The following is a 26,002-nucleotide window of genomic DNA, read 5'->3' on the forward strand; positions in this document are numbered from 1 at the left end:
TGCTGTGACTGTCAACTGTGGGACCTTACATAGACAGGTGTGTGCCTTTCCAAATCATGTCCAATCAATTGAATTTACCACAGGTGGACTCCAATCAAGTTGTAGAAACATCTCAAGGATGATCAATGGAAACAGGATGTACCTGATCTCAATTTTGAGTCTCATAGCAAAGGGTCTGAATACTTAGTGTATGTACATTTAATTTTTTATACATTTGCAAACATTTCTTAAAATCTGTTATCGCTTTGTCATTATGGGGTGTTGTGTGTAGATTGATGAGGATTTTCTTTTTTAATAAGGCTGTAATGTAACAAAATGTGGAAAAAGGGAAGGGGTCTGAATACTTTCCGAATGCACTGTATTTGACTTTAAAATAAAAATGGTTTGTAGTTGTTTACTGAACATGCTCTATAATCACATGCTGTTGACTACTGTTCAACATTGCCAGGAGAAACTAATTGAATTCCTATTTGATGATTTTATCTTCTCTCCAGCTCATCCACAACATGACCTCAGACTACTTTGCTGACGGGATCAGGAGCAAGATCACAGATGACACCACTCAACCAGACCGTTACTACGAGCCAGATTATTTTGTCAAAGACAATCATGGGACAGCACACCTGTCCGTCATAGCTGAGGATGGAAGTGCTGTGGCTGCCACCAGCACAATCAATAATTAGTAAGAGTCCTACAAGGCAAGACCTCCTCTGAGACAATAGAACTGATGAATACATAATGCTACAGGGTAGATTATAGATATCCAGAGACAGATCCTTAATATAGTATACATGTGCACTCTAAACAAACTTTGTTGCCGATGGTCTTACAAAGAATTTCCTATTTGCATTTAACCCAAAAATAACATGTATAGGTTACTTAACTCCTATAATTACTTAACTCTAACTACTTAACTATCATTCCTATCTTCAGTTTTGGCTCCAAAGTCATGTCCCAATCAACTGGCATCATTTTCAATGATGAGATGGATGACTTCAGCTCTCCGTACATCAACAACGGCTTTGGAATCCCTCCATCTCCTAACTTAATCCAGCCTGGTGAGAATAGGAACTGAAATCAATATCCTTATTTCTGGTAGGCTACTGAAAGTTCTCAATTTACACATGGCTCCAGCTTGATCCTTGGCTGGTTTGCTTTCTGAGAATACCTTTTGGTCTGAAGATTTGTCTCTCTCTCATTTTTAGGTAAAAGGCCTCTCTCTTCTATGTGCCCAACTATTATCTCCGACAAAGACAATAGAGTGAAAATGGTGGTGGGAGCCTCTGGTGGAACAAAGATCATCACAGCAACTGCCCTAGTAAGTTTTGATCCATACACATAAATGTCCTCTCTAAAACAGATATAGCCTATACTAACACATGATATCCATCTATCCTTACATAGTGATATTGTGATGAATCAGAGTACAAGAAGCTTCATTTTCTCATTTACATAGGTGATTCTGAATACCTTGTTCTTTGACTACGACCTCAAAAAAGCTGTGACACTACCTCGAATTCACAATCAACTCAAACCAAATACGACTGTAGCGGAGGACGACTTTGAAAAGGTGGGTAATTCTGAACAATATTGCATCGTATATTGTTGAATTATAAAAATTGGTTTCAACTATGGACTTGAATCTGTGTGTGTGTGTGTTTATTTCTGTGTTTATGTATGTGTGTGTTTGTGTAAAAGAGTGTATTAGATGGCCTGGAAAAGAAGAACCATGTAAGAACCAGGCCCCTGTATATGAATGATTCAGTGGTTCAGGCGGTGGTGAGACAGGGGGAGTGGCTCTGTGCCGAGTCTGACCACAGGAAAGGGGGCTATCCAGCGGGCTACTGAGTCTTACCTCACCCCTTCCTTCCCAAACCTGGAGTGTACCTCCAAAAAGAGGCAGGGATAGAGCTAAGTATCTGGAAAGACACGCAAACAATGCCTCCTCAAGGTTACACAGCCACTCTCTTTCTTCAGCTGAGATTCATTTCAAGACATGGAAAATGACTTTACTCCACATCAATACCTCCTCCCTTCACACCAAATAATCGGCGGCATTTCTGTTTTTATTTCAGCATTATTCATTATTTATTTTTGTGTTTTGAAAAAGAAGTGAGGTTGCAACTCTGAAAGTGGCATTTTTTTTTATCCTAGCTGTATCAAGAGATCATCATTATCGATTATCCTGAAGATGGAAGTTTATTAATGCAATGCAGTGGGGTAGCAGAAAGCTGGACTGCAACTTTCGATTCCTGCTGGATGTAAATACCAATGGGCTAGAACTTTATGGACGCCATGAATCTTCTGATATACATTATGAAATAGTTTGCCTAGGAAATTTTAGCCAACATTTTAATCAAATTACTCTGTGATGATGAAAATGTTTAAAGTAAGATATATTTTACATTAGTCAGCCTGTTCCCAATATTCTTAGAGACTTATTTCTCTGCATCGATACCTGTAACCAAAGAACTGATGAAAAATGTACACAATAGATGAATAACAGCTACATGATGTCTAAACAACTGACTGAAGTACAATTTTACACCTACAACCTAAAAATTGGGCTCGACCTCCTTCAATAGTCTGAAGAACATAATACACAGCAGCTTCCTTCTGACAAATCTTAGCAAGATGTGGCATTTGGCGCCAGTTTTGGCTTTTACAAAAGCCTCCAAATGGATTAATCACTGAAGCAATTGCTTCCATGGACCAGTGATGCATAGGAGGCTACATAGCCGACTCAGGCTAAATACTTCCTCTCTATCAAAGTGTGCTCTTCTCCTTTATTAAGACACTTTATGTTGATGTTTCCTTTATTTTGGCAGTTACCTGTAGCTGCTGAGTAAGTGCACAGAGAAGTGACTGCCAACTAAAGTCCATCTATGGTAGTATCCTGTTGTCTAGGCTACAACCCGGTTGGCCCTATTGAATGTGGCCTGAGACACTATCTGCATACTCTCTACTCTCTGCTTCCCTGTATGAGCAAGAAGATCCATATTCATTCAGACAGCACTCAGCCTGTGGGCAGATGGGAAATGATGGCTAATGAAGCTGTATATTACATACAAAAATAGCAAAGCAAGGGTATTTCAATCCTTTGATACAGCTCATCTAACTGTGCTAATAGAACATATCCCATTCCCCCGACTAATGTGATACTCTTGACAGAACAGGCCTGAACAGAGTATAGTGTCAGTGTTGATGCACAGTGCTCACATACAGGGCAGGCCACTGGTTCAGAGGACATTTAGCATCACTAGGCACATGTCCCATCTAGTGTTGTCTGATGAAAAGACATCCCACGGCTGCAGCTCACCCTCTCCATCTCGCTCTAGATATATAAACACACGCACACAAGAGCAGAGTGAATGATGCAGTGTGAGTCTGTGTGTATTTACACAGACAGTCTCTGTCCCGTCTCCTGTCCCATGGAGGCCCATTATCTACTGTATTTGTTTATAGAGCGAAGTGACATGTAGCGTATTTCAGACCCCACACACGGTCTTGGAGTACTTCTTGTGCAAACATACCAATAAACATCTGGAACAAACCTACATGGTAAAGTTAAGACTGATAGGGCAATGGAACATACTTTCTTTTTGTCTAATGTAAGCCGTTGACGTCAACCAGAAAGGCTCAAGTAATGATGACAATGCTTTTTTCATGTAAGAGGGACATGCAGAACATTCTCAAAAACCAGCCCACTCAAATGTTAAATATTACATTGGCTTTCAACTAAATTGGTTCTGCTTTGTACCTCAAATGCTTAGACCCAGAATGTAATATTTGAAGGCTCAGGGCTATATCACCGTGTCAGTGCTTTGTTTCAGTAATAAAACTTCCGTGTTTTCATACCAATGTTAGGTCATGTTTTAAATGCTATTAGGCTAAGCTACTATACAAACCAAAGGGCAATTCAGGATATTGAAAATATCCAAATATTTCATAAGACCTGATCTTGGATCAATGCCATTATGAAGAGAATGTAAATATAATAGCGCTCATGACTGGTACTGACTGAGTATGCTGAATAACTTAACCCAATAAAAACATTATCACTCTCACAGGTCGCATAAATCTACACCAGACTAACAAAAACAATGTGCACAGATTGTCATGTTATGGCACACACACAAAGATATCATTTCAAATCATCTCAGGACTATTACATTGATGTGCGCATATCTCTGGGAAATCTTTTCCTTCGCTAAAATGATGAATTCCATTGGCATGCTTCCAGTTGAAGAAAAATCACAATGCTCTCTCTAAAACATACTCATCTTCTGCCCGGCTCTGATTTGATATTACTCTCACTCATCATATCGTGGTAACTCCGACAGCTGAGAAACATTAAACCATTTCTCATTCTCTAAGCGTAGATGAGAATGCGGATCCTCTATGCTAGATATCTCTGGATATTTATATTTGACCTATGATGGGATCCCACCACTGGGACTTTGAAGAACATGATGATAAATGACAAAATACAAGTACATATCATAGAGAATGATAGTGGCCAAAGGGCAAAATTAGCATGGGCAGTGTCATTGAAGACTTCCACCATTTTAATGTGTCAACTGGGTGGGACTTCCAAATTCATTGGCTGATCCCTCCTGTTGGAGTCATGTCCAACCTGGTCATCAGGAGGGATTAGCCAATCGTGAAGAAAATGTACTACTTAAAAATGAAGAGATCCTCAATGGAGCTGCCCATACCGTCACAGATGCTATAATTGCAGATGCAAAGACAAGTCCTCTATCTCTATAGCCCAGATCTATTCTAATGACATCCTACAACAGAGGCTATGACTAGCTCTAAAGAATCAGATCTCTCTGGTCCTGAATAAAGGATAAACTGTTGTATAACGGTATGTATGCTGAAATTCAAATACTATGTGGGTGCTACTCAAAGAGGTGGTGTGGCGGCATCTAGGTTTCCATATCGAGGCCTCTGGATCCTGCACATTTCTGAGGGAAACACCTACGTTTGTTGGAACTGTTTTTACTGCAAATAAATGTTAAAATTGTGGGGAGGCCCAACCAGGCTGCACTCTTTTGCCAACAGCTGTGCTTGACATCAAGTGGTAGTCAGACAAACATTTTCAGGTGGAACAAATTAGAAATGTTCTTGTTCTCTGTTTTGCCCAAAAAAAGCACAACAAACATGACAAAAGATTAGAGACTTAAAGTCTGATCTTTATATTGTAGATAGATGATACAAGTTTGCAATGTAAATTGGGAGTGCCCTAAACCAGTTGTTTCTCTACTCTTTAACACACAAGCAATGTTGCAATTTGAACCAAAAGATAGGATAGAATGCGAAGTCCATGACAATGACAGAGTACACCAGTATATGTTCCGGTCTGTGTCGGAGAAGGCAGGGTGGTGATGACCGTTCAGAGTCGCATGGCGACAGCTGCCCCCGGCGCCTGCAGCTCCTGGTCCAGGAGGCGGAACAGCATGGCACATTTGTTGCGCTGGGGGTTTGTCCCAGGGTGTGGTGCAGCCGGGCCTGCAGGTAGTGGACGTCACGGAGACGATCCTTACAGTCCAGCATGGAGAAGTAGGCTGCAGCCTCTCCCAGCGATTGCACAGCCAGGCCTAAAGCTGGAGGGAGACAACAAGGAGGAAGACTGAAAGACTCCTGTCTATGTACTTACATGACAAAGTAATTGTATCCACAAACATGTACATTTGAGGTAGTGAGTGATATTAAGTTTGTGTTGGGGATGTGTGCTACCTGCATGCCTCTGGCCATTGGACCGGGTCCCAGCCATGGCCATCTGACAGCGGGCTGCCAGCAGCAGAGCTCTGCCCTTATCCATGACCGCTCCGTGTGCCAGGATGGGCTCCATCGCCTCATGAAGGACACCCAGAGCCTGCTCCGGTACTCCCAGCATCAACTGGACAGGGGGAAGGAGAAGAACAAACTATTGGAGTTTTGAAATATAACCCAGTATGAATTTCCTTGTTTTGCCTAAATGTGGGAGTTTACTTTGCATACAATATGCAGTTCTGTCTAAGTTAAGGGGTTTGAAGATGTGTGTGTTAGTATGTGTAGGGGTTTTAGAGAGTATACGGTGGTGTGTTTGCCATAACAGGGTTACATATTGCATGTGCGCGTCTGTTGTGCTGACCTGAGTGAAAGCCAGGTGAAGGATGGTCTCGGAGGACATGGCCTGTAGGTGGTGCTGTCTGGCCAGGGCCAGGGCCTGTAGCAGGAGAGGAAGGGCTGTGGCAAAACCTGACGACTCCCAATGCAACTCAGCTGTGACCAGCATCACCCTGCACAAGGCATACCAATATGTCTAAAACACATATCTGATAAACAACCCTTAACCCAAAAATATGGAGTCTGTTTCATTTAGAGCCTACCGGATGATCATCTCTGTGTACTTGATCTTCTCGCAGTACAGCTGCAGCCTCTGCAGGATACTGTATGCTTCAGTGGTCCGGTTCAAGGCCTTCAGCACTTGAGCTTTCCTGTTAACACGACAGATATACACATGGGTCGTTCCACGAAAAGAGTGCGGTTTGCGTCCCTTTAATATTTGAAGTAGAAATTGTGCACCAATATTGCATTTTAAAAGCCTGTTGTATGAAATGAAGTGCCTTTAAGATAGACCACCTTCAATAAATCTGTCCCTTCATCAACACCGTGTCACTTCTAGGAAGATTTCAACCCACATGCACCCAAAATGTATCCTAGTTTCCCCATCATTGTAAAACCCTGGTTATTTTGTTACTTTGAAAAAGTTATTTCTGATGATGATTATTTATTTAATGTGATTAGTGATTCATTTATGTCTGTCACTCATTTTAAGGTCAATCCTGTTACATTAATTGAACTCAAATTTTAATCTGGTGAAACTACTCCATTTTAAAATATTTGGTTTCAAAAGAAAAATGTAACATTAATAGTTAAATCATAGTGTAAAAAGCAGGTGATCTGGTTCTACTCTTTTTGGCAGTTTTCTGGTGTTCTGTGGTGGAAAACTGAGCGTGTCGAGAATAACATGTTAACCATGTTACCCATAGATAGACAGGCTTGAAACGTTTTAACAATGTAACATTTTTTTGTGAAGCTTGCATTCAGTTGCCCCTCCCTGAGGTACACAACAAGCTTTCATTCCCCCTGTCACGAGAGGATTTATGGCTGATTTAATATGAAATAATCAACCCTGTTAGAGTCAACCCTGTTCCTTTATCTGCTACTTAGTAGAGTCTTATTTCTATCTCTTGAGATGGGAAAACTTGTTTTTCATCAAGTTGAACATTGTGCTCTTTATGACAATGTTCAAATTAGGTGAAATCAAAACGTTTTTGGGGACCAAGTTACACTTCTCAAAAGCCACTGAATTAGTGGAACGCCCTACATACAGATAGCTACAGCACTGGAAGACAGTGTAAAGGTGTTCTATGTTCTGAGTCATGACCCTTCCTTACCTATTCTCACAACATCCACAGAAGGTGGCGCCTCTCCCCGTTCAGGCGGCGCTCGGCGGTCGTCGTCGCCGGCCTACTAGCTGCCACCCATCTCCTTTTCTGTTTCTTTTGGTGATGTCTTTTTAGGTTAGCACCTGTTTTGTGTTAATTCATTAGTGGGGTATTTAGTCTGTCTGTTTTTGGTTTGGGGTTGTGCGGGATTATTTTGTGTCGTCTTTCTTAGGTTGGGGAATTTGGTTTTCATCTGCCGTTCTATTTAGGCATTAGGGTTTGCTGGGCTGCGTCCCGACTCATGTTTGGGTTCTATCCTGTCTTTGGATTTTGTACCCTGCCTTGTTTGACAGCACTGTTTGGACTTTGTGCATTAAACGTGTGTTGGTCTCCTGCGCCTGACTTCACCCCTCCTGCAAGTTAGAGTCGGTCTGACACCTATAAAGACCCTCAGTTTTGTTCAAGGCAGCAATGGCTGTGACATGGGGCTCCGCCATGTGGTATTTCCCATCATTCATAGCTCTAACTTTGGTTAACTTTGGTAAATTACTGGTAGCTTTGCAACCCTATATAGCACCAATCATTATAAAGCCAAACCATTTGCATGGCAAATGTGGAAGACTTTCCTCATTAGTGATTGTATTGGAACAGCATATCATTCTATTCATGATGATACTTATTCTATCGACATCTTGATTTCTGGAAGTTTGATTCCAAGCTAAGCAGACAATACACCTTGAGATAAGGGTTTTGGAGATCTTACCTTCTTGGGACACTGCATCTCACGAGCCAGGCTTAGCAGCAGCTCATGGGAGATGGGATCCACCAGGTTGAGAAAAGCAGCGTTCTTATATAAGATGTCATTTAGGGACGTTCCTTCCAAGCCCAGATCCTGCCAAATCAGACAAGAAGAGACAGTATTACTCAAAGTGCCTTAAGGCCACATTTTTCACTCTTCCTATTTTATGAAAACAAGGAATTGTGTAACAAGAGCAGCATTATCACAGACACACCTGATTGATGATATATTATGAAATGATGATGAAATCGACAAATCTGCTTTAAGTGCAGGACTAGCTGGATATATACGGTATAAAGAGGATGTAGAGAAGTTCCAGCAACAATAATGTAATGCTACTGTAGATGAGACACATAGAAAACTGTATTTAATTTTTTTTTTTTAATTAATTTAAGGGGTGAAGGCTTTCATCTGAAAAGAGCTATACCTGAATACTGTAATGTGCTTAATGTGCCTTGCACCAGGCAGAAGCATTACTTTTAGGATATTCACCAACACCTCTGTAATTTAAAGTTTCAGAGAGCTTTAGCATGCCACAGCATTGCACAGTCTGCATCTCTAACTTTAGTACTATGGTGTCCTTCTGATGAATCCTGCAGTATATGAGAGTTCAATAAACATTATATGATGGATGAGCATTTGGTTCTTCTTTTGATGTTTAATGTAGCATTTTGTTTAGGTCTGCCATTGCGCAATACATTCTAAACATTAGACTAAAAACAACTACTCTATGAATGGCGCAGACACATTTGTGAGGGCAGACAGACACAAAAGAGTTGATGTTTTTAAGGTGAGAATGATGTCTGTAACAAACTACAGATCAGAGCCAACGGAAAGAAATTATTTGCATACACCTTTTAAGCCGCAAATGAAGAAGTAAGTAAGGAGAGTAGATAGAGAACTGAAAATGAAAGATTTTCACAGGCCGCATAGAATAGCTGTTCCTGAGTCCTCTACAAAGGACTTATTAGGCTGTGTATGTGAGGGGTAGAGATTGGACGTGCGCATATAGAGAGCTGAGAAACGAAATACATGTAGGATGGGAACACACACACACACACACACACACACACACACACACACACACACACACACACACACACACACACACACACACACACACACACACACACACACAAGAGAGAGAGAAAGAGGACACACACACACACACAGAGAGAGAAAGAGAGACACGCACAACAAAAAGTATTGATTGCAAATGGACAGTTTGGGTGGGAGGCTAGCAGCCACCTCTTACTGACTTCCCTTTTAACAAGAGGCAGACATTGAAACAGGATCAATACAGATGTAACCGCACTACGTCTGAAGCAACGAGGAGTCCTTTTTAATGGGATATTGTGAAGAATAGACTTTACTACCTTACTGCAGACGCAACATTTTGAACTCAGTTGCCTATACAGGTACATTTTCATTCTTCAGTTGTTACAGTAACTCTAACCTAACCATAGCATGTCTACTAACTATACAGTGGATGATGGATCAGCTCTTTTAATTGAGTTACAAACCAAAATATAATTGAGACACGTGCCGATTTGCAATAGCATGAATGCTGATAACGTGAGTCTTATTCAATTAAACCAGAGCTAATTTAAAAGAGGGTCCCCTGTGATGTGGCTGTCATGCAGCTTTGGCACTCTGGGTTATCTCCTTGCCTTGATTAAAGAGATTCTACAATCTCCTCTGTCAAGTCTTCAGCGTAATTAACTACAGATTGGACAACCTCTGAAAGAGAGAGGAGCTTACGATTGAGCTAACAAACAGGACTATCAGATGTACTGTTATAGCGCATTAATAGTCATGTAATCATACTGCTGCTATTCTTATAGAAATGACTCATTTTCAGCTGATAACATGCTTTGAAATCCTGATCCGTCCCTAGAAACATGATGCATAGATAGTGAATAAATAGAGCCAAATCCAAACTTGACAGAATGGATTATGCTTGGGAATTTTCAAGACATCTTGCATTCCTGTGTCTTAGCGTGATACTAACCATGACTAATGTTGTGTAGCAATCAGGGAACTACTTGTAGTTCAACTAGTAATTGAACTACATTTTGCAGCAGCTTGGTGGTACTGGAACTAACTTCAAATCAAATCAAAGTTGATTTGTCATGTGCGCCGAATACAACAGGTGTAGACTTTACAGTGAAATGCTTACTTACAGGCTCTAACCATTAGTGCAAATGGCGGGTGGTGGGTGGCGGGACACAATGCAGATAGCCCGGTCAGCCAATGTGCGGGAGCACTGGTTGGTCGGCCCAATTGAGGTAGTATGTACATGAATGTATAGTTAAAGTGACTATGCATATATGATAAACAGAGAGTAGCAGCAGCGTAAAAAGAGGGGGTTGGGGGGGGGCGTCACACAATGCAAATAGTCTGGGTAGCCATTTGATTACCTGTTCAGGAGTCTTATGGCTTGGGGGTAAAAACTGTTAAGAAGCCTTTTTGTCCTAGACTTGGCACTCCGGTACCGCTTGACATGCGGTAGTAGAGAGAACAGTCTATGACTGGGGTGGCTGGGGTCTTCGACAATTTTTAGGTCCTTCCTCTGACACCGCCTGGTGTAGAGGTCCTGGATGGCAGGCAGCTTAGCCTCAGTGATGTACTGGGCCGTACGCACTACCCTCTGTAGTGCCTTGCGGTCAGAGGCAGAGCAATTTCCGTACCAGGCAGTCATGCAACCAGTCAGGATGCTCTCGATGTTGCAGCTGTAGAACGTTTTGAGGAACAAAGGGCCATTGACAAATCTTTTTAGTTTCCTGAGGGGGAACAGGCTTTGTCGTGCCCTCTTCACGACTGTCTTGGTGTGTTTGGACCATTCTAGTTTGTTGTTGATGTGGACACCAAGGAACTTGAAGCTCTCGACCTGCTCCACTACAGCCCCGTCGATGAGAATGGTGGAGTGCTCTGACCTCCTCCCTATAGTCTGTCTCGTCATTGTCGGTGATCAGACCTACCACTGTTGTGTCGTCTGCAAACTTAATGATGGTGTTGGAGTCGTGCCTGGTCATGCACCTGGCCATGCAGTCGCGGGTGATACAGGGAGTACAGGAGGGGACTGAGCACACACACCCGAGGGGGCTCCAGTGTTGAGGATCAGAGTGGAAGATGTGTTGTCACCTACCCTCACCACCTGGGGCGGCCCATCAGGAAATCCAGGATCCAGTTGCAGAGGGAGGTGTTTAGTCCCAGGATCCTTAGCTTAGTGATGAGCTTTGAGGGTACTATGGTGTTGAATGCTGAGCTGTAGTCAATGAATAGCATTCTCACATAAGTGTTTATTTTGTCCAGGTGGGAAAGAGCAGTGTGGAGTACAATAGAGATTGCATCATCTGTGGATCTGTTTGGGCGGTATGCAAATTGGAGTGGGTCTAGGGTTTCTGGGATAATGGGATAATGGTGTTGATGTGAGACATTACCAACCTTTCAAAGCACTTCATGGCTACGGGCATGAGTGCTACGGGTATGTAGTCATTTAGGCAGGTTGCCTTTGTATTCTTGGGCACAGGGACTATGGTGGTCTGCTTGAAACATGTTGGTATTACAGACTCAATTAGGGACATGTTGAAAATGTCAGTGAAGACACGTGTCAGTTGGTCAGCACATGCCCGGAGCACAAGTCCTGGTAATCCATCTGGCCCCGCAGCCTTGTGTATGTTGACCTGTTTAAAGGTCTTACTCACGTCGGCTACGGACAGCGTGATCACACAGTCATCCAGAACAGCTGATGCTCTCATGCATGCCTCAGTGTTGCTTGCCTCGATGCAAGCATAGAAGTGATTTAGCTCGTCTGCTAGGCTCGTGTCACTGGGCAGCTCGCGGCTGTGCTTCCCTTTGTAGTCTGTAATACTTTGCAAGCCCTGCCACATAAGACGAGCGTCGCAGCCGGTGTAGTATGATTCAATCTTAGCCCTGTATTGACGCTTTGCCTGTTTGATGGATCGTCGCTGGGCATAGCAGGATTTCTTGTAAGCTTCCGGGTTAGAGTCCTGCACCTTGAAAGTGGAAGCTCTACCCTTTAGCTCAGTGCGAATGTTGCCTGTAATCCATGGCTTCTGGTTGGGGTATGTACGTACAGTCATGGTGGGGACGACGTCCTCGATGCACTTATTGATAATGCCAGTGACTGATGTGGTGTACTCCTCAATGCCACCGGAAGAATCCCGGAACATGTTCCAGTCTGTGATAGCAAAACAGTCCTGTAGTTTAGCATCTGCTTCATCTGACCAATTTTTTATAGACCGAGTCACTGGTGCTTCCTGCTTGAATTTTTGCTTGTAAGCAGGAATCAGGAGGATAGAGTTGTGGTCGGATTTACCAAATGGAGGGCGAGGGAGAGCTTTGTACGCGTCTCTGTGTGTGGAGTACAGGTGATCTAGAATTGTTTTCCCTCTGGTTGCACATTTAACATGTTGATAGAAATTTGGTAGAACTGATTTAAGTTTCCCTGCATTAAAGTCTCTGGCCACTAGGAGCGCCGCCTCTGGGTGAGTGGTTTCCTGTTTGCTTATTTCCTAATACAGGTGACTGTGTGTGGTCTTAGTGCCAGCATCTGTCTGTGGTGGTTAATAAAGTAGTCAGCTTCTTGATATGCCACACCTGTCAGGTGGATGGATTATCTCGGCAAAGGAGAAATGCTCACTAACAGGGATGTAAACAAATTTGCGGTCAATTTTTTTTTGAAATGAGCTTTTTGTGCATGTGGAATATTTCTGGGATCTGTTATTTCAGCTCATGAAACATGGGGAAACACTTTACATGTTTTGTTTATATTTTTGTTCAGTATAGACATTTTTGCACATTGATTGAAACTGAAATACAGAAATATTTAATTTACATAAGTATTCACACACCTAGGGCTGTGGCGGTCATGAAATATTTCAACCTGAGATTGTCAAGCAAATAAACCAAATCAAATCAAATCAAATTTCAAATCCAATTTGATTGGTCACATACACATGGTTAGCAGATGTTAATGCGAGTGTAGCGAAATGCTTGTGCTTCTAGTTCCGACCATGCAGTAATATCTAACAAGTAATCTAACAATTTCACAACAACTACCTTTTACACACAAGTGTAAAGGAATGAACAAGAATATGTACATATAAATATATATATGAGCGATGGCCGAACTGCATAGGCAAGATGCAGTAGATGGTATAGAGCACAGTATATACATATGAGATGAGTAATGTAGGGTATGTAAACATTATATAAAGTGGCATTGTTTAAAGTGACTGGTGATACATTTATTACATACATGTCACGTCCTGACCAGCAGAGGGAGCAATTGTATTAGTTTTGGTCAGGATGTGGCAGAGTTTTTTGTGTTATGTGTAGATTGGTTGTTGGACTCTCAATTGGAGGCAGGTGGTTCTAGTTGCCTCTGATTGGGAGTCCTATAAACAGGTGTGTGTTTTTCTTTGGGGTTGTGGGTAGTTGTTTTTGCACTGCGTTTTGTGTGCCTGCAAAACTGTTCCTGTCGTGTTTTTTGTTTTTTCCTGTGGATGCTTTACTTGTGTTTATTAAAAATATGAGTATCCACATTCCCGCTGCGCCTTGGTCCATTCCTGACGACAGACCTTACAATACAATTTTGAATTATTAAAGTGGCTAGAGATTTGAGTCAGTATGTTGGCAGCAGCCACTCAATGTTAGTGATGGCTGTTTAACAGTCTGATGGCCTTGAGATAGAAGCTCTCTCGGTCCAAGCTTTTATGCACCTGTACTGACCTCACCTTCTGGATGATAGCGGGGTGAACAGCCAGTGGCTCGGGTGGTTGTTGTCCTTGATGATCTTTTTGGCCTTCCTGTGACATCGGGTGGTGTAGGTGTTCTGGAGGGCAGGTAGTTTGACCCCCGGTGATGCGTTGTGCAGACCTCACTACCCTGTGGAGAGCCTTACGGTTGTGGGCGGAGCAGTTGCCGTACCAGGCGGTGATACAGCCCGACAGGATGCTCTTGATTGTGCATCTGTAAAAGTTTGTGAGTGTTTTTGGTGACAAGCCACATTTCTTCAGCCTCCTGAGGTTGAAGAGGCAGTGTTGCGCATTCTTCACCACGATGTCTGTGTGGGTGGACTATTTCAGTTTATCCGTGATGTGTACGCTGAGGAACTTAAAACTTTCCACCTTCTCCACTACTGTCCTGTCAATGTGGATAGGGGGGTGCTCCCTCTGCTGTTTCCTGAAGTCCACGATCATCTTTGTTTTGTTGACGTTGAGTGAGAGGTTATTTTCCTGACACCACACTCTGAGGGCCCTCACCTCCTCCCTGTAGGCCGTCTCGTCGTTGTTGGTAATCAAATCCTACCACTGTAGTGTCGTCTGCAAACCTGATGATTGAGTTAGAGGCATAAATGGCCACGCAGTCATGGGTGAACAGGGAGTACAGGAGAGGGCTGAGAAAGCACCCTTGTGGGGCCCCAGTGTTGAGGATCAGCAGGGTGGAGATGTTGTTTCCTACCCTCACCACCTGGGGGCGGCCCGTCAGAAAGTCCAGGACCCAGTTGCACAGGGGCGGGGTCGAGACCCAGGGTCTCGAGCTTGATGACGAGTTTGGAGGGTACTATGATGTTAAATGCTGAGCTGATGAACAGCATTCTTACATACGTATTCCTCTTGTCCAGATGGGTTAGGACAGTGTGCAGTGTGACTGCGATTTCGTCGTCTGTGGACCTATTGGGGCGGTAAGCAAATTGGAGTGGGTCTAGGGTGTCAGGCAGGGTGGAGGTGATATGATCCTTGACTAGCCTCTCAAAGCACTTCATGATGACGGAAGTGAGTGCTACGGGGCGATAGTCGTTTACCTCAGTTACCTTAGCTTTCTTGGGAACAGGAACAATGGTGGCCATCTTGAAGCATGTGGGAACAGCAGACTGGGATAGGGATTGATTGAATATGTCCGTAAACACACCAGCCAGCTGGTCTGCGCATGCTCTGAGGACGCGTCTAGGGATACCGTCTGGGGGTTAAAACAGCCTTGCGAGGGTTAACGCGTTTAAATGTTTCACTCACGTTGGCTGCGGTGAAGGAGAGCCCGCAGGTTTTGGTAGCGGGCCGTGTCGGTGGCACTGTATTGTCCTCAAAGCAAGCAAAGAAGTTGTTTAGTTTGTCTGGGAGCAAGACATCGGGGTCCGCGACGGGGCTGGTTTTCTTTTAGTAGTCCGTGATTGACTGTAGACCCTGCCACATACCTCTCGTGTCTGAGCCATTGAATTGCGTCTCTGCTTTGTCTCTAGCTTGTTTGATTGCCCTGCGGAGGGAATAGCTACACTGCTTGTATTCGGTCATGTTTCCGGTCACCTTGCCCTGATTAAAAGCAGTGGTTCGCGCTTTCAGTTTTGCGTGAATGCTGACATCAATCCACGGTTTCTGGTTGGGGAAGGTTTTAATTGTCGCCGTGGGTACAACATCACCGATGCACTTGCTAATAAACTCGCTAGCCGAATCAGCGTATACATCAATGTTGTTGTTCGATGCTATCCGGAACATATCCCAGTCCACGTGATCGAAGCAATCTTGAAGCGTGGAATCAGATTGGTCGGACCAGTGTTGAACAGACCTGAGCACGGGCATTTCCTGTTTTAGTTTCTGTCTATAGGCTGGGAGCAACAAAATGGAGTCATGGTCAGATTTCCCAAAAGGAGGGCTTAATTTTAAGAAGTTATTTGGCCACTGTAGTTGTGATACAAACCTAATCAAAACATAGCATGTGGTGTTTCTTGCCTTAAGCTGGGCATCATTCACAAGTGATAATATATTATTCACAAGTGATAGGCTAATACTGTAACCCATCACACTATTCTTGATTTAATCTTGTCTTTACATATACTAAAAAACATGTGTGAAATTTGTTTTGATTTAGAATGGACCATTATCATGCACCTGTCTCAAAACAGGGGCAGCTGAAAAAAATACATGTCATCTATGCACTTAAATAGCAAATGGAGGACGCTTATCCCGTAGTTAATTTTCATGCCAGCCAGGTATGCTATACTCCTGTTATAAAGAGTAGCAATGTGCTTAATATTAGGAAAGTTATAAATATAGTAGGCCTAGCCTATAGAAAGCTGATGGGATCCTCCTCTTTTTAATAGAGACCATCACTCTGTTTCTCACGCAATTGCATTGCTTATAGAAATCAGCAGCATCAGAGCTTGGAGAAGCCTAATTACCATGGCTAAACGGTCACGTGGAATTTGCCTGCCTCACGACTCGTGACCGCGGTATGGACCCCATAACAGCCCTGCACACACCTGAGTCAATGCTTTGTAGAAACACTTTGGCGGCGATTACAGCTGTGAATCGTTTTGGGTAAGTCTCTAAGAGCTTTGCACACCTGGATTGTAAAATATTTGCCCATTATTTTTTAGTCTTCAAGCTCTGTCAAGTTGATTGTTGATTATTGCTAGATAGCCATTTTCAAGTCTTGCCATAGATTTTCAAGTCGATTTAAGTTAAAACGGTAACTAGGCCACTCAGGAACATTTGGCCTTGTGTTTTAGGTTATTGTCCTGCTGAAAGGTGAATTCATCTCCCAGTGTCTGGTGGAAAGCAGACTGAACCAGGTTTTTCTCTAGGATTTTGCCTGTGCTTATTGCCGTTTCTTTGTATCCTAAAAAACTCCTAAAAAACTCGCTAGTCCTTGCCGATGACAAGAATACCCATAACATGATGCATCCACCACTATGCTTGAAAATATGGAGAGTGGTACTCAGTAATGTGTTGTATTGGATTTGCCCCACACAACACTTTGTATTCAGGACAAAAAGTTCATTTATTTTATTTTTTTGCAGTAATACTTAGCTGCCTTATTGCAAACAGGATGCATGTTTTGGAATATTTGTATTCTATACAGGCTTCCTTTTTTTCACTCTGTCATTTACATTAGTATTGTGGAGTAACTACACTGTTGTTGATCCATCTTCAGTTTTCTCGTATCACAACCATTACACTCTGTAACTGTTATCACCACTGGCCTCATGGTGAAATCCCTGAGCAATTTCCTTCTTCTCTGGGAACTGTTAGGAAGGATGACTGTATCTTTGTAGTGACTGGATGTATTGATACACCATCCAAAGCCTAATTAATAGGCTCAAAGGGATATTCAGCATCTGCACTTTTTATTGTTACACATCTACCAATAGGTGCCCTTCTTTGCGAGGCATTGAAAAACCTCCCTGGTCTTTGTGGTTGAATCTGTGCTTGAAATGTAGTACTCAATTGAGGTACCTTACAGATACTTGTATGTGTGGGGTACAGAGGTGGGGTAGTCATTCAAAAATGATTGAACAAGGAATGCAACTTATTAATGCGATTTGTTATGCACATTTTTACTCCTGAACTTACAGTGAGCTCCAAAAGCATTTGGACAGTGACACATTGTGTATTGTTTCTTCTCTGTACTCTAGCACTTTGGATTTGAAATGATACAATGACTATGAGGTCAGAGTGCAGATTGTCCCAAAAGTATTGGGACAAATTCACGTATGTATGTATTAAAGTAGTAAAAAGTAAGTTATTTGGTCCCATATTCAAAGCACGCAATGACTACATCAAGCATCTGACTCTACACATTTTTGGGATGCATTTGCTGTTTGTTTTGGTTGTGTTTCAGATTATTTTCTGCCCAATAGAAATGAATGGATTCCCTTTTATTGTAAATAAGTTCCCAAACACTTCTACATGAATGTGGATGCTACCATGACCACGGATAATCTTGAATGAATCGTGAATGTTGAGTGAGGAAGTTACAGACGCACAAATATCATACCCCTAACACATGCTAACCTCTCACCATTACAATAACAAGGGTGGTAAGCATTTTTGGGTGGACTGTTATTTGTGTATAAAAACAGAACTAACAGTAAATTCAGTAGGATAAATCGATCCACTAATATAGGACTAGTAAAGCCCCAGTGCTTCTGAGATTCTTCAAAGTTGCCACCCTTTGCCTTGATGACAGCTCTGCACACTCTTGTCATTCTCTCAACCAGATTCATGAGGTAGTCACCTGGAATGCATTTCAATTAAAAGGTGTGCCTTGTTAAAAGTTAATTTGTGGAATTTCTTTCCTTCTTAATGCAGTTGAGCCAATCAGTTGTGTTGTGACAAGGTAGGGGGGTAGACAGAACATAGCCCTATGTGGTAAAAGGCCAAGACCGTATTAATGCAAGAACATCTCAAATAAGCAAAGAGAAACTACAGTCCATCATTACTTTAAGACAAGAAAGTCAGTCAATGAGGAACATTTCAAAAACTTTGAAAGGTTCAAGTGCAGTCGCAAAATCCTCAAGCGCTATGAGAAAGGGCGACCGCCACAAGAAAGGAAGACCCAGAGTTACAGTACCTCTGCTGCAGAGGATACGTTCACTAGAGTTACCAGCCTCAGAAATTGCAGCCAAAATAAATGCTTCACAGAGTTCAAGTAACAGTCACATCTCAACATCAATTGTTCAGAGGTGACTGCGTGAATCAGGCCTTCATGGTTGAAATGCTGCAAAGAAACCACTACTAAAGGACACCAATAGTAAGAAGAGACTTGCTTGGGCCAAGAAACAAGAGCAATGGACATTACACCAGTGGAAATCTCTCCTTTGGTCTGATGAGTCCAAATTTGAATTTTTTGGTTCCAACCGCCATGTCTTTGTGAGACGCATTGTAGTTGAACGGATGATCTCCGCATGTGTGGTTCCCACAGTGAAGCATGGAGGAGGAGGTGTGATGGTGTGAGGGTGCTTTGCTGGTGACACTGTCGGTGATTTATTTAGAATTCAAGGCACACTTAACCAGCATGGCTACCACAGCATTCTGCAGCGACACGCCATCCCATCTGGTTTGCACTTAGTAGGACTATCATTTGATTTCAACAGGACAATGACCCAACACACCTCCAGACTGTGTAAGGGCTATTTGACCAAGAAGGAGAGTGATGGAGTGCTGCATCAGATGACCTGGCCTCCACAATCACCCGACCTCAACCCAATTTAGATGGTTTTTTGATGAGTTGGACCACAGAGTGAAGGAAAAGCAGCCAACAAGTGGTCAGCATATGTGGGAACTCCTTCAAGACTGTTGGAAAAGCATTACTGTCACGTCCTGACCAGCAGATGGAGCTGTTGTAGTAGTTTTGGGGTCAGGACGTGGCAGTCTTGTGTGTGTGTGAATGTTCTGTGTTGGTCTTGTGACTCCTGATCAGGAACAGCTGGGGATCGTTGTTCCTGATTGGGAGTCATAAATGTAGGAGTATGTTTGTCACTTGGTTTGGTGGGTAGTTGTTTTTGCACTGTGTTTGTAGAGCCTGTAAAACTGTTGCTGTTGTCACCTTTATTGTTTTGTCAGTGAATACTTTACTCCTTTTTTTTAAATTAAAACCATGAGTATTCACATACCTGCTGCGCCTTGGTCCATTCTTGACGACGGACGTTACAGAACTACCCACCACCAAAGGACCAAGCAGCAGAAGAGGAGGAAGCCACAGGAGAACAAAATGGAGGAATGGACATGGGAGGATGTCCTGGACGGCAAGAGAGCCTACACCTGGGAGGAGATCCTGGCCGGAAGGGATCGCCTCCCATGGGAACAGGTGGAGGCACTCAGGAGAGTGAAGGCAGATGGACAGAGGAACCAACGGGAACGTTATGCTGGAACACGGTTGGGTAGGAAACCCGAGAGGCACCCCCAATAATTTTTTTGGGGGGGGGCACACGGGTAGCTTGGCCAGGCCAAGGAAGAGCCGTAAGCCAGCTACCCGTGACTACAGGGAGGTGCGTATGAGGTGGAGGGCACCATGTTACGCTGAGGTACGCACCATCTCGCCTATACGGACGCACAGCCCAGTCCGCCCGGTACCAGCGCCCCGCAGGTGCCAGGGCAAGGTGAGCATCGAGCCGGAAAGGGTGATGCCAACCCTGCACTCAAGACCGCCAGTGCGCCCTTTCGGTCCGGTGTTTCCCGCTAGACGCACTAGCATGGAGGTGCATGTCTCCAGGCTGGCACGTCCAGTACCAGCCCCACGCATCAGGAGTCTAGTGCGTCAGCCCAGCCTCGCCAGTCAACAGTCACCAGAGCTGCCCGCCAGTCAAGAGTCACCAGAGCTGCCCGCCAGTCGTAAGTCGCCAGAGCTGCCCGCCAGTCGTAAGTCGCCAGAGCTGCCCGCCAGTCGTAAGTCGCCAGAGCTGCCCGCCAGTCGTAAGTCGACAGAGCTGCCCGCCAGTCAGGAGTCGCCAGAGCCGCCCGCCAGTCAGGAGTCGCCAGAGCCGCCCACTAGTCAGGAGCCGCCAGAGCCGCCCGCTAGTCAGGAGCCGCCAGAGTGGCCCGTCTGCCCGGAGATGCCAGAGTGGCCCGACTGCCCGGAACTGCCAGAGTGGCCCGCCTGCCCGGAACTGCCAGAGTGGCCCGACAGCCCGGAGCTGCCAGCGTGGTCAGACTGCCCAGAGCTGCCAGAGTGGCCAGACTGCCCGGAGCTGCCAGAGTGGCCAGACTGCACGGCCCAGCCCGAGTGGCCCTCCTGTCCTCCGGCCCAGCCCGAGTGGCCCTCCTGTCCTCCGGCCCAGCCCGAGTGGCCCTCCTGTCCTCCGGCCCAGCCCGAGTGGCCCTCCGGTCCTCCGGCCCAGCCCGAGTGGTCCTCCTGTCCTCCGGCCCAGCCGGAGTGGCCCGCCTGTCCTCCGGCCCAGCCCGAGTGGCCCGCCTGTCCTCCGGCCCAGCCTGAGTGGCCCGCCTGTCCTCCGGCCCAGCCCGAGTGGCCCGCCTGTCCGCCGGCCCAGCCCGAGTGGCCCGCCTGTCCGCCCGGCCCAGCCCGAGTGGCCCGCCTGTCCTCCGGCCCAGCCCGAGTGGCCCGCATGTCTTCCGACCCAGCCAGAGTGGTCCGTCTCCCAGGGTCAGCCCGAGTGGCCCTCCTGTCCTCCGGCCCAGCCCGAGTGGCCCTCCGGTCCTCCGGCCCAGCCCGAGTGGCCCTCCGGTCCTCCGGCCCAGCCCGAGTGGTCCGTCTGCCAGGGTCGCCCGAGCGGCCCTCCTGTCCTCCGGCCCAGCCCGAGTGGCCCTCCGGTCTTCCGGCCCAGCCCGAGTGGTCCGTCTGCCAGGGTCGCCCGAGTGGCCCTCCTGTCCTCCGGCCCAGCCCGAGTGGCCCTCCGGTCTTCCGGCCCAGCCCGAGTGGCCCTCCTGTCCTCCGGCCCAGCCCGAGTGGCCCGCCTGTCCTCCGGCCCAGCCCGAGTGGCCCGCCTGTCCTCCGGCCCAGCCCGAGTGGCCCGCCTGTCCTCCGGCCCAGCCCGAGTGGCCCGCATGTCTTCCGACCCAGCCAGAGTGGTCCGTCTGCCAGGGTCAGCCCGAGTGGCCCTCCTGTCCTCCGGCCCAGCCCGAGTGGCCCTCCGGTCCTCCGGCCCAGCCCGAGTGGCCCTCCGGTCCTCCGGCCCTGCCCGAGTGGTCCGTCTGCCAGGTCAGCCCGAGTGGCCCTCCTGTCCTCCGGCCCAGCCCGAGTGGCCCGCCTGTCCTCCGGCCCAGCCCGAGTGGCCCGCCTGTCCTCCGGCCCAGCCCGAGTGGCCCGCCTGTCCTCCGGCCCAGCCCGAGTGGCCCGCATGTCTTCCGACCCAGCCAGAGTGGTCCGTCTGCCAGGGTCAGCCCGAGTGGCCCGTCTGCCCGGCGCAGCTATCGGCGCCACCAAAGTGGGCAATGCCGAAGGTGGAGCGAGGTCCACGTCCTGCACCTGAGCCACCTCCAGGATAGGTGGGTTGGGGAGGGAGGGTGTAGCACAGTGCCGTCGGTGACGGCAGCCACCCTCCCTTCCCTCCCTTATTGTTTAGGGGTTATTGTTTATGGGTTTTGTTGGGGATTTTGTTTGTTGGTGTTTTCTGTTAGGTGCATTCCGGGGTCTGCACCTTGAGGGGGGTACTGTCACGTCCTGACCAGCAGATGGAGCTGTTGTAGTAGTTTTGGGGTCAGGACGTGGCAGTCTTGTGTGTGTGTGTGAATGTTCTGTGTTGGTCTTGTGACTCCTGATCAGGAACAGCTGGGGATCGTTGTTCCTGATTGGGAGTCATATATGTAGGAGTATGTTTGTCACTTGGTTTGGTGGGTAGTTGTTTTTGCACTGCGTTTGTAGAGCCTGTAAAACTGTTGCTGTTGTCACCTTTATTGTTTTGTCAGTGAATACTTTACTCCTTTTTTAAAAATTAAAACCATGAGTATTCACATACCTGCTGCGCCTTGGTCCATTCTTGACGACGGACGTTACAATTACAGTTGAAGCTGGTTGAGAGAATGCCAAGAGTGTGCCAAGATGTCATCAAGGCAATGGGTAGCTACTTTTTAGAATGTTAAATATAAAATATATTTTGATTTGATTAATACTTTTTTGGTTACCACATGATTCCGTATGTGTTATTTCATAGTTTTGATGTCTTCACTATTATTCTACAATGTAAAAAATAGTAAAAATAAAGAAAAACCCTTGAATGAGTAGGTGTGTCCAAACTTTTGACTGGTACTGAATATTTTTTTTATTAATATTTTTGTTTAATTCAACATTTTCAGGGGGTGGTGCAGCATCCTCAGCACCCTTACTTCCCGCGGCCATGCTTTTATCCTGTTTCCCTCTGTACACAGACCACATGTACAGTTGAAGTCGGAAGTTTACATACACTTAGGTTGGATTCATTAAAACTCGTTTTTCAACCACTCCACAAATTTCTTGTTAACAAACTATAGTTTTGGCAAGTCGGTTAAGACATCTACTTTGTGCATTACACAAGTAATTTTTCCAACAATTGTTTACAGACAGATTAATTCACTGTATCACAATTACAGTGGGTTAGAAGTTTAGATACACTAGGTTGACTGTGCCTTTAAACAGCTTGGTAATTCTAGAAAATGATGTCATGGCTTTAGAAGCTTCTGATAGGTTAATTGACATCATTTGAGTCAACTGGAGGTGTACCTGTGGATGTATTTCAAGGCCTACCTTCAAACTCAGTGCCTCTTTGCTTGACATCATGGGAAAATCAAACGAAATCATCCAAGACCTCAGAAAACAATTGTAGACCTCCACAAGTCTGGTTCATCCTTGGCAGAAATGTCCAAACGCCTGAAGGTACCATGTTCATCTGTACAAACAATAGTACGCAAGTATATACACCATGGGACCACGCAGCCGTCATACCGCTCAGGAAGGAGACGCGTTCTGTCTCCTAGAGATGAACATACTTTGGTGCGAAAAGTGCAAATCAATCCCAGAACAACAGCAAAGGATCTTGTGAAGATGCTGGAAGAAACAGGTACAAAAGTATCGCTCAGCAAGGAAGAAGCCACTGGAAGAAGCCACTGCTCCAAAACTGCCATAAAAAGCCAGACTACGGTTTGCAACCACACATGGGGACAAAGAGTGTACTTTTTGGAGAAATGTCCTCTGGTCTGATGAAACAAAAATATAATTGTTTAGCCATAATGACCATCGTTATGTTTGGAGAAAAAAGTGGGAGGCTTGCAAGCCCCGTGAAGCACGGGGGTGGCAGCATCATGTTGTGGGGGTGCTTTGCTGCAGGAGGGACAGATGCGCTTCACAAAATAGATGGCATCATGAGGAAAGGAAAATTATGTGGATATATTGAAGCAACATCTCAAGACATCCGTCAGGAAGTTAAAGCTTGGTCGCAAATGGGTCTTCCAAATGGAAAATGACCTGAAGCATACTTCCAAAGTTGTGGCAAAACGACTTAAGGACAACAAAGTCAAAGTATTGGAGTGGCCATCACAAAGCCCTGACCTCAATCATATGGAAACTTTGTGGGCAGAACTGAAAAAGCGTGTGCGAGCAAGGAGGCCTACAAACCTGACTCAGTTACACCAGCTCTGTCAGGAGGAACGGGCCAAAATTCACCCAACTTATTGTGGGAAGCTTGTGGAAGGCTACCCGAAACGTTTGACCCAAGTTAAACAATTTAAAGGAAATGCTACCAAATACTAATTGAGTGTATGTAAACTTCTGACCCACTGGGAATGTGATGAATGAAATAAAAGCTGAAATAAATCATTCTCTCTACTATTATTCTGACATTTCACATTCTTAAAATAAAGTGGTGATCCTAACTGACCTAAGACAGGGAATTTTTACTAGGATTAAATGTCAGGAATTGTGAAAAACGGAGTTTAAATTTATTTGGCTAAGGTGTATGTAAACTTCAGACTTTAACTGTATATACTTTTTCTATACTATTCTACAGTATCTCATTCACTTAATAATGTTTACATATCTTGCATTACTCGTCTCATATGTATATACTATATTCTATACTATTCTACTGTATCTTAGTCTGTTCCGCTCTGACATCGATCATCCATATGTATATAGTCTTAATTCATTCCTACTTAGATTTGTGTGTATTGGGTATACGTTGTGTAATTTGTTAGATATTACTGCACTGTCGGAGCTAGAAGCACAAGCATTTCGCTACACCCGCAATAACATCTGCTAATCACGTGTATGTGACCAATAAAATTTGATTTGAAGATCAGTTTTTGGTTCAACCCCCGCATGGGAGAGGGAGATAAGGTCTGTTCAGAATGCTCTTTGTGTAACTCAACATGAAGATGTCCTCCTAACGATCCTTACGGAGGTGGAAGGCATACTAGGCTCCATGATGCTTCACTCCCACATGCTGTATATGCAGACAAAGACCTTCTTGGACAACGCCGTTGGAAGCATAGTAAGGTCCTGGCTGACCACTTTGGACCCACTTCATGTGGAACTATTTGCCAAGTCTTCAGCAGAGGCAGAAGTGGTGGAAGGACACACCAGACTTAAAGGTTGGACAAGTGGCCATGATAGTGGAGCCTCGTTGCCCATCATACGGATAGTGAAGACGATCCCAGGTGCAGATGGAAGGATCCGGACTGTGGAGGTCAAGGTCAAGTAACGAACCTACCTGCGTCCTGTTGCCCGATTGGTGGAGCTTCCTGCTGTGTTAGACAATGCAGACCTACCTTCGTAGAAAGGAAGAGGGAGGCTTTTACTAAATTCAAATTAGTTACACTAATTGTGGGGTGGTTGTATAAAAGCCTGTTAGATTTGAATTTAGAATCTCGCTAAATTTAATTAGATCTACATGGACCTTTTATTGAACTTTCAGTTGGCTTTAGTGGATACCTGTCATGGCTGTCTGAAGGATTGGACCAAAAGGCAGCGTGTTCGTAGTTCCACATATTTTATTTACCGTGAAACCAATTGCAATACACTAAATACTTGAATACACAAAAAACAACAAACTGTGACACAGAGAGGAAAACACACTACTCACAAAATAATCACCCACAAAAACAGGTGGGAAAAACATCAACATAAATATGACCTCCAATTAGAGGTAACGAGGATCAGCTGCCTCCAATTGGAGATCAACCCAAACAACCCCAACATAGAAATAGACAAACTAGAACTTAAACATAGAAATAGACAACATAGAAAAACCACCCAAAACACCCCCTGTCACACCCTGACCACTCTACTATAGAAAATTACCTCTTACAAGGGTCAGGATGTGACAGTACCCCCCCCCCCCAAGGTGCAGACCCCGACTGCACACAAACAAAACCCAACAAAACAACCACAAAACACAAAGGGAGAGTAGGGAGGGTGACAAAATGTCTATGGCGGCTCTAGTGCTAAACCAAGAACCCTCCTCTCCCTCCAATCCTCCAGCAATGGCGGTGGCTCCAGCTCAGGGCGTAACCCCCGTTCCGTCCGCAGATCCCTC

At 45.1% G+C, this 26,002-nt stretch overlaps 2 protein-coding genes and 1 pseudogene across 4 annotated transcripts in view; 2 read left to right on the top strand and 1 right to left on the bottom strand.

The window, feature by feature from the left end:
* The window catches only part of LOC123729141 (glutathione hydrolase 1 proenzyme), a 33,291-nt gene extending 29,436 nt beyond the window's left edge, over window positions 1-3,855 (top strand). For both annotated transcript variants that reach the window (XM_045703066.1, XM_045703067.1), the window contains exons 9-13: window positions 495-682; window positions 934-1,058; window positions 1,206-1,318; window positions 1,457-1,570; window positions 1,699-3,855. In XM_045703066.1, the coding sequence (XP_045559022.1) occupies window positions 495-682; window positions 934-1,058; window positions 1,206-1,318; window positions 1,457-1,570; window positions 1,699-1,848 (690 nt within the window). In that variant the 3' untranslated portion in view covers window positions 1,849-3,855. The remainder of the gene's footprint in view (window positions 1-494; window positions 683-933; window positions 1,059-1,205; window positions 1,319-1,456; window positions 1,571-1,698) is intronic.
* anapc5 (anaphase promoting complex subunit 5) overlaps window positions 1-26,002 on the bottom strand; it is an 87,155-nt gene that overhangs the window by 33,673 nt on the left and 27,480 nt on the right. Inside the window, 2 exon segments of the mRNA NM_001165333.1 lie at window positions 5,743-5,905; window positions 6,140-6,287. Of these exon segments, the coding sequence (NP_001158805.1) occupies window positions 5,743-5,905; window positions 6,140-6,287 (311 nt within the window).
* LOC106596834 (glutathione hydrolase 1 proenzyme-like) overlaps window positions 9,404-26,002 on the top strand; it is a 32,881-nt pseudogene continuing 16,282 nt past the window's right edge. Inside the window, exon 1 of the transcript XR_006760879.1 lies at window positions 9,404-9,656. The product of XR_006760879.1 is annotated as a glutathione hydrolase 1 proenzyme-like (transcript). The remainder of the gene's footprint in view (window positions 9,657-26,002) is intronic.

This window comes from Salmo salar, chromosome ssa20, assembly GCF_905237065.1.
Source record: "Salmo salar chromosome ssa20, Ssal_v3.1, whole genome shotgun sequence".
In the NCBI taxonomy this organism is placed as follows: Eukaryota; Metazoa; Chordata; class Actinopteri; order Salmoniformes; family Salmonidae; genus Salmo; species Salmo salar.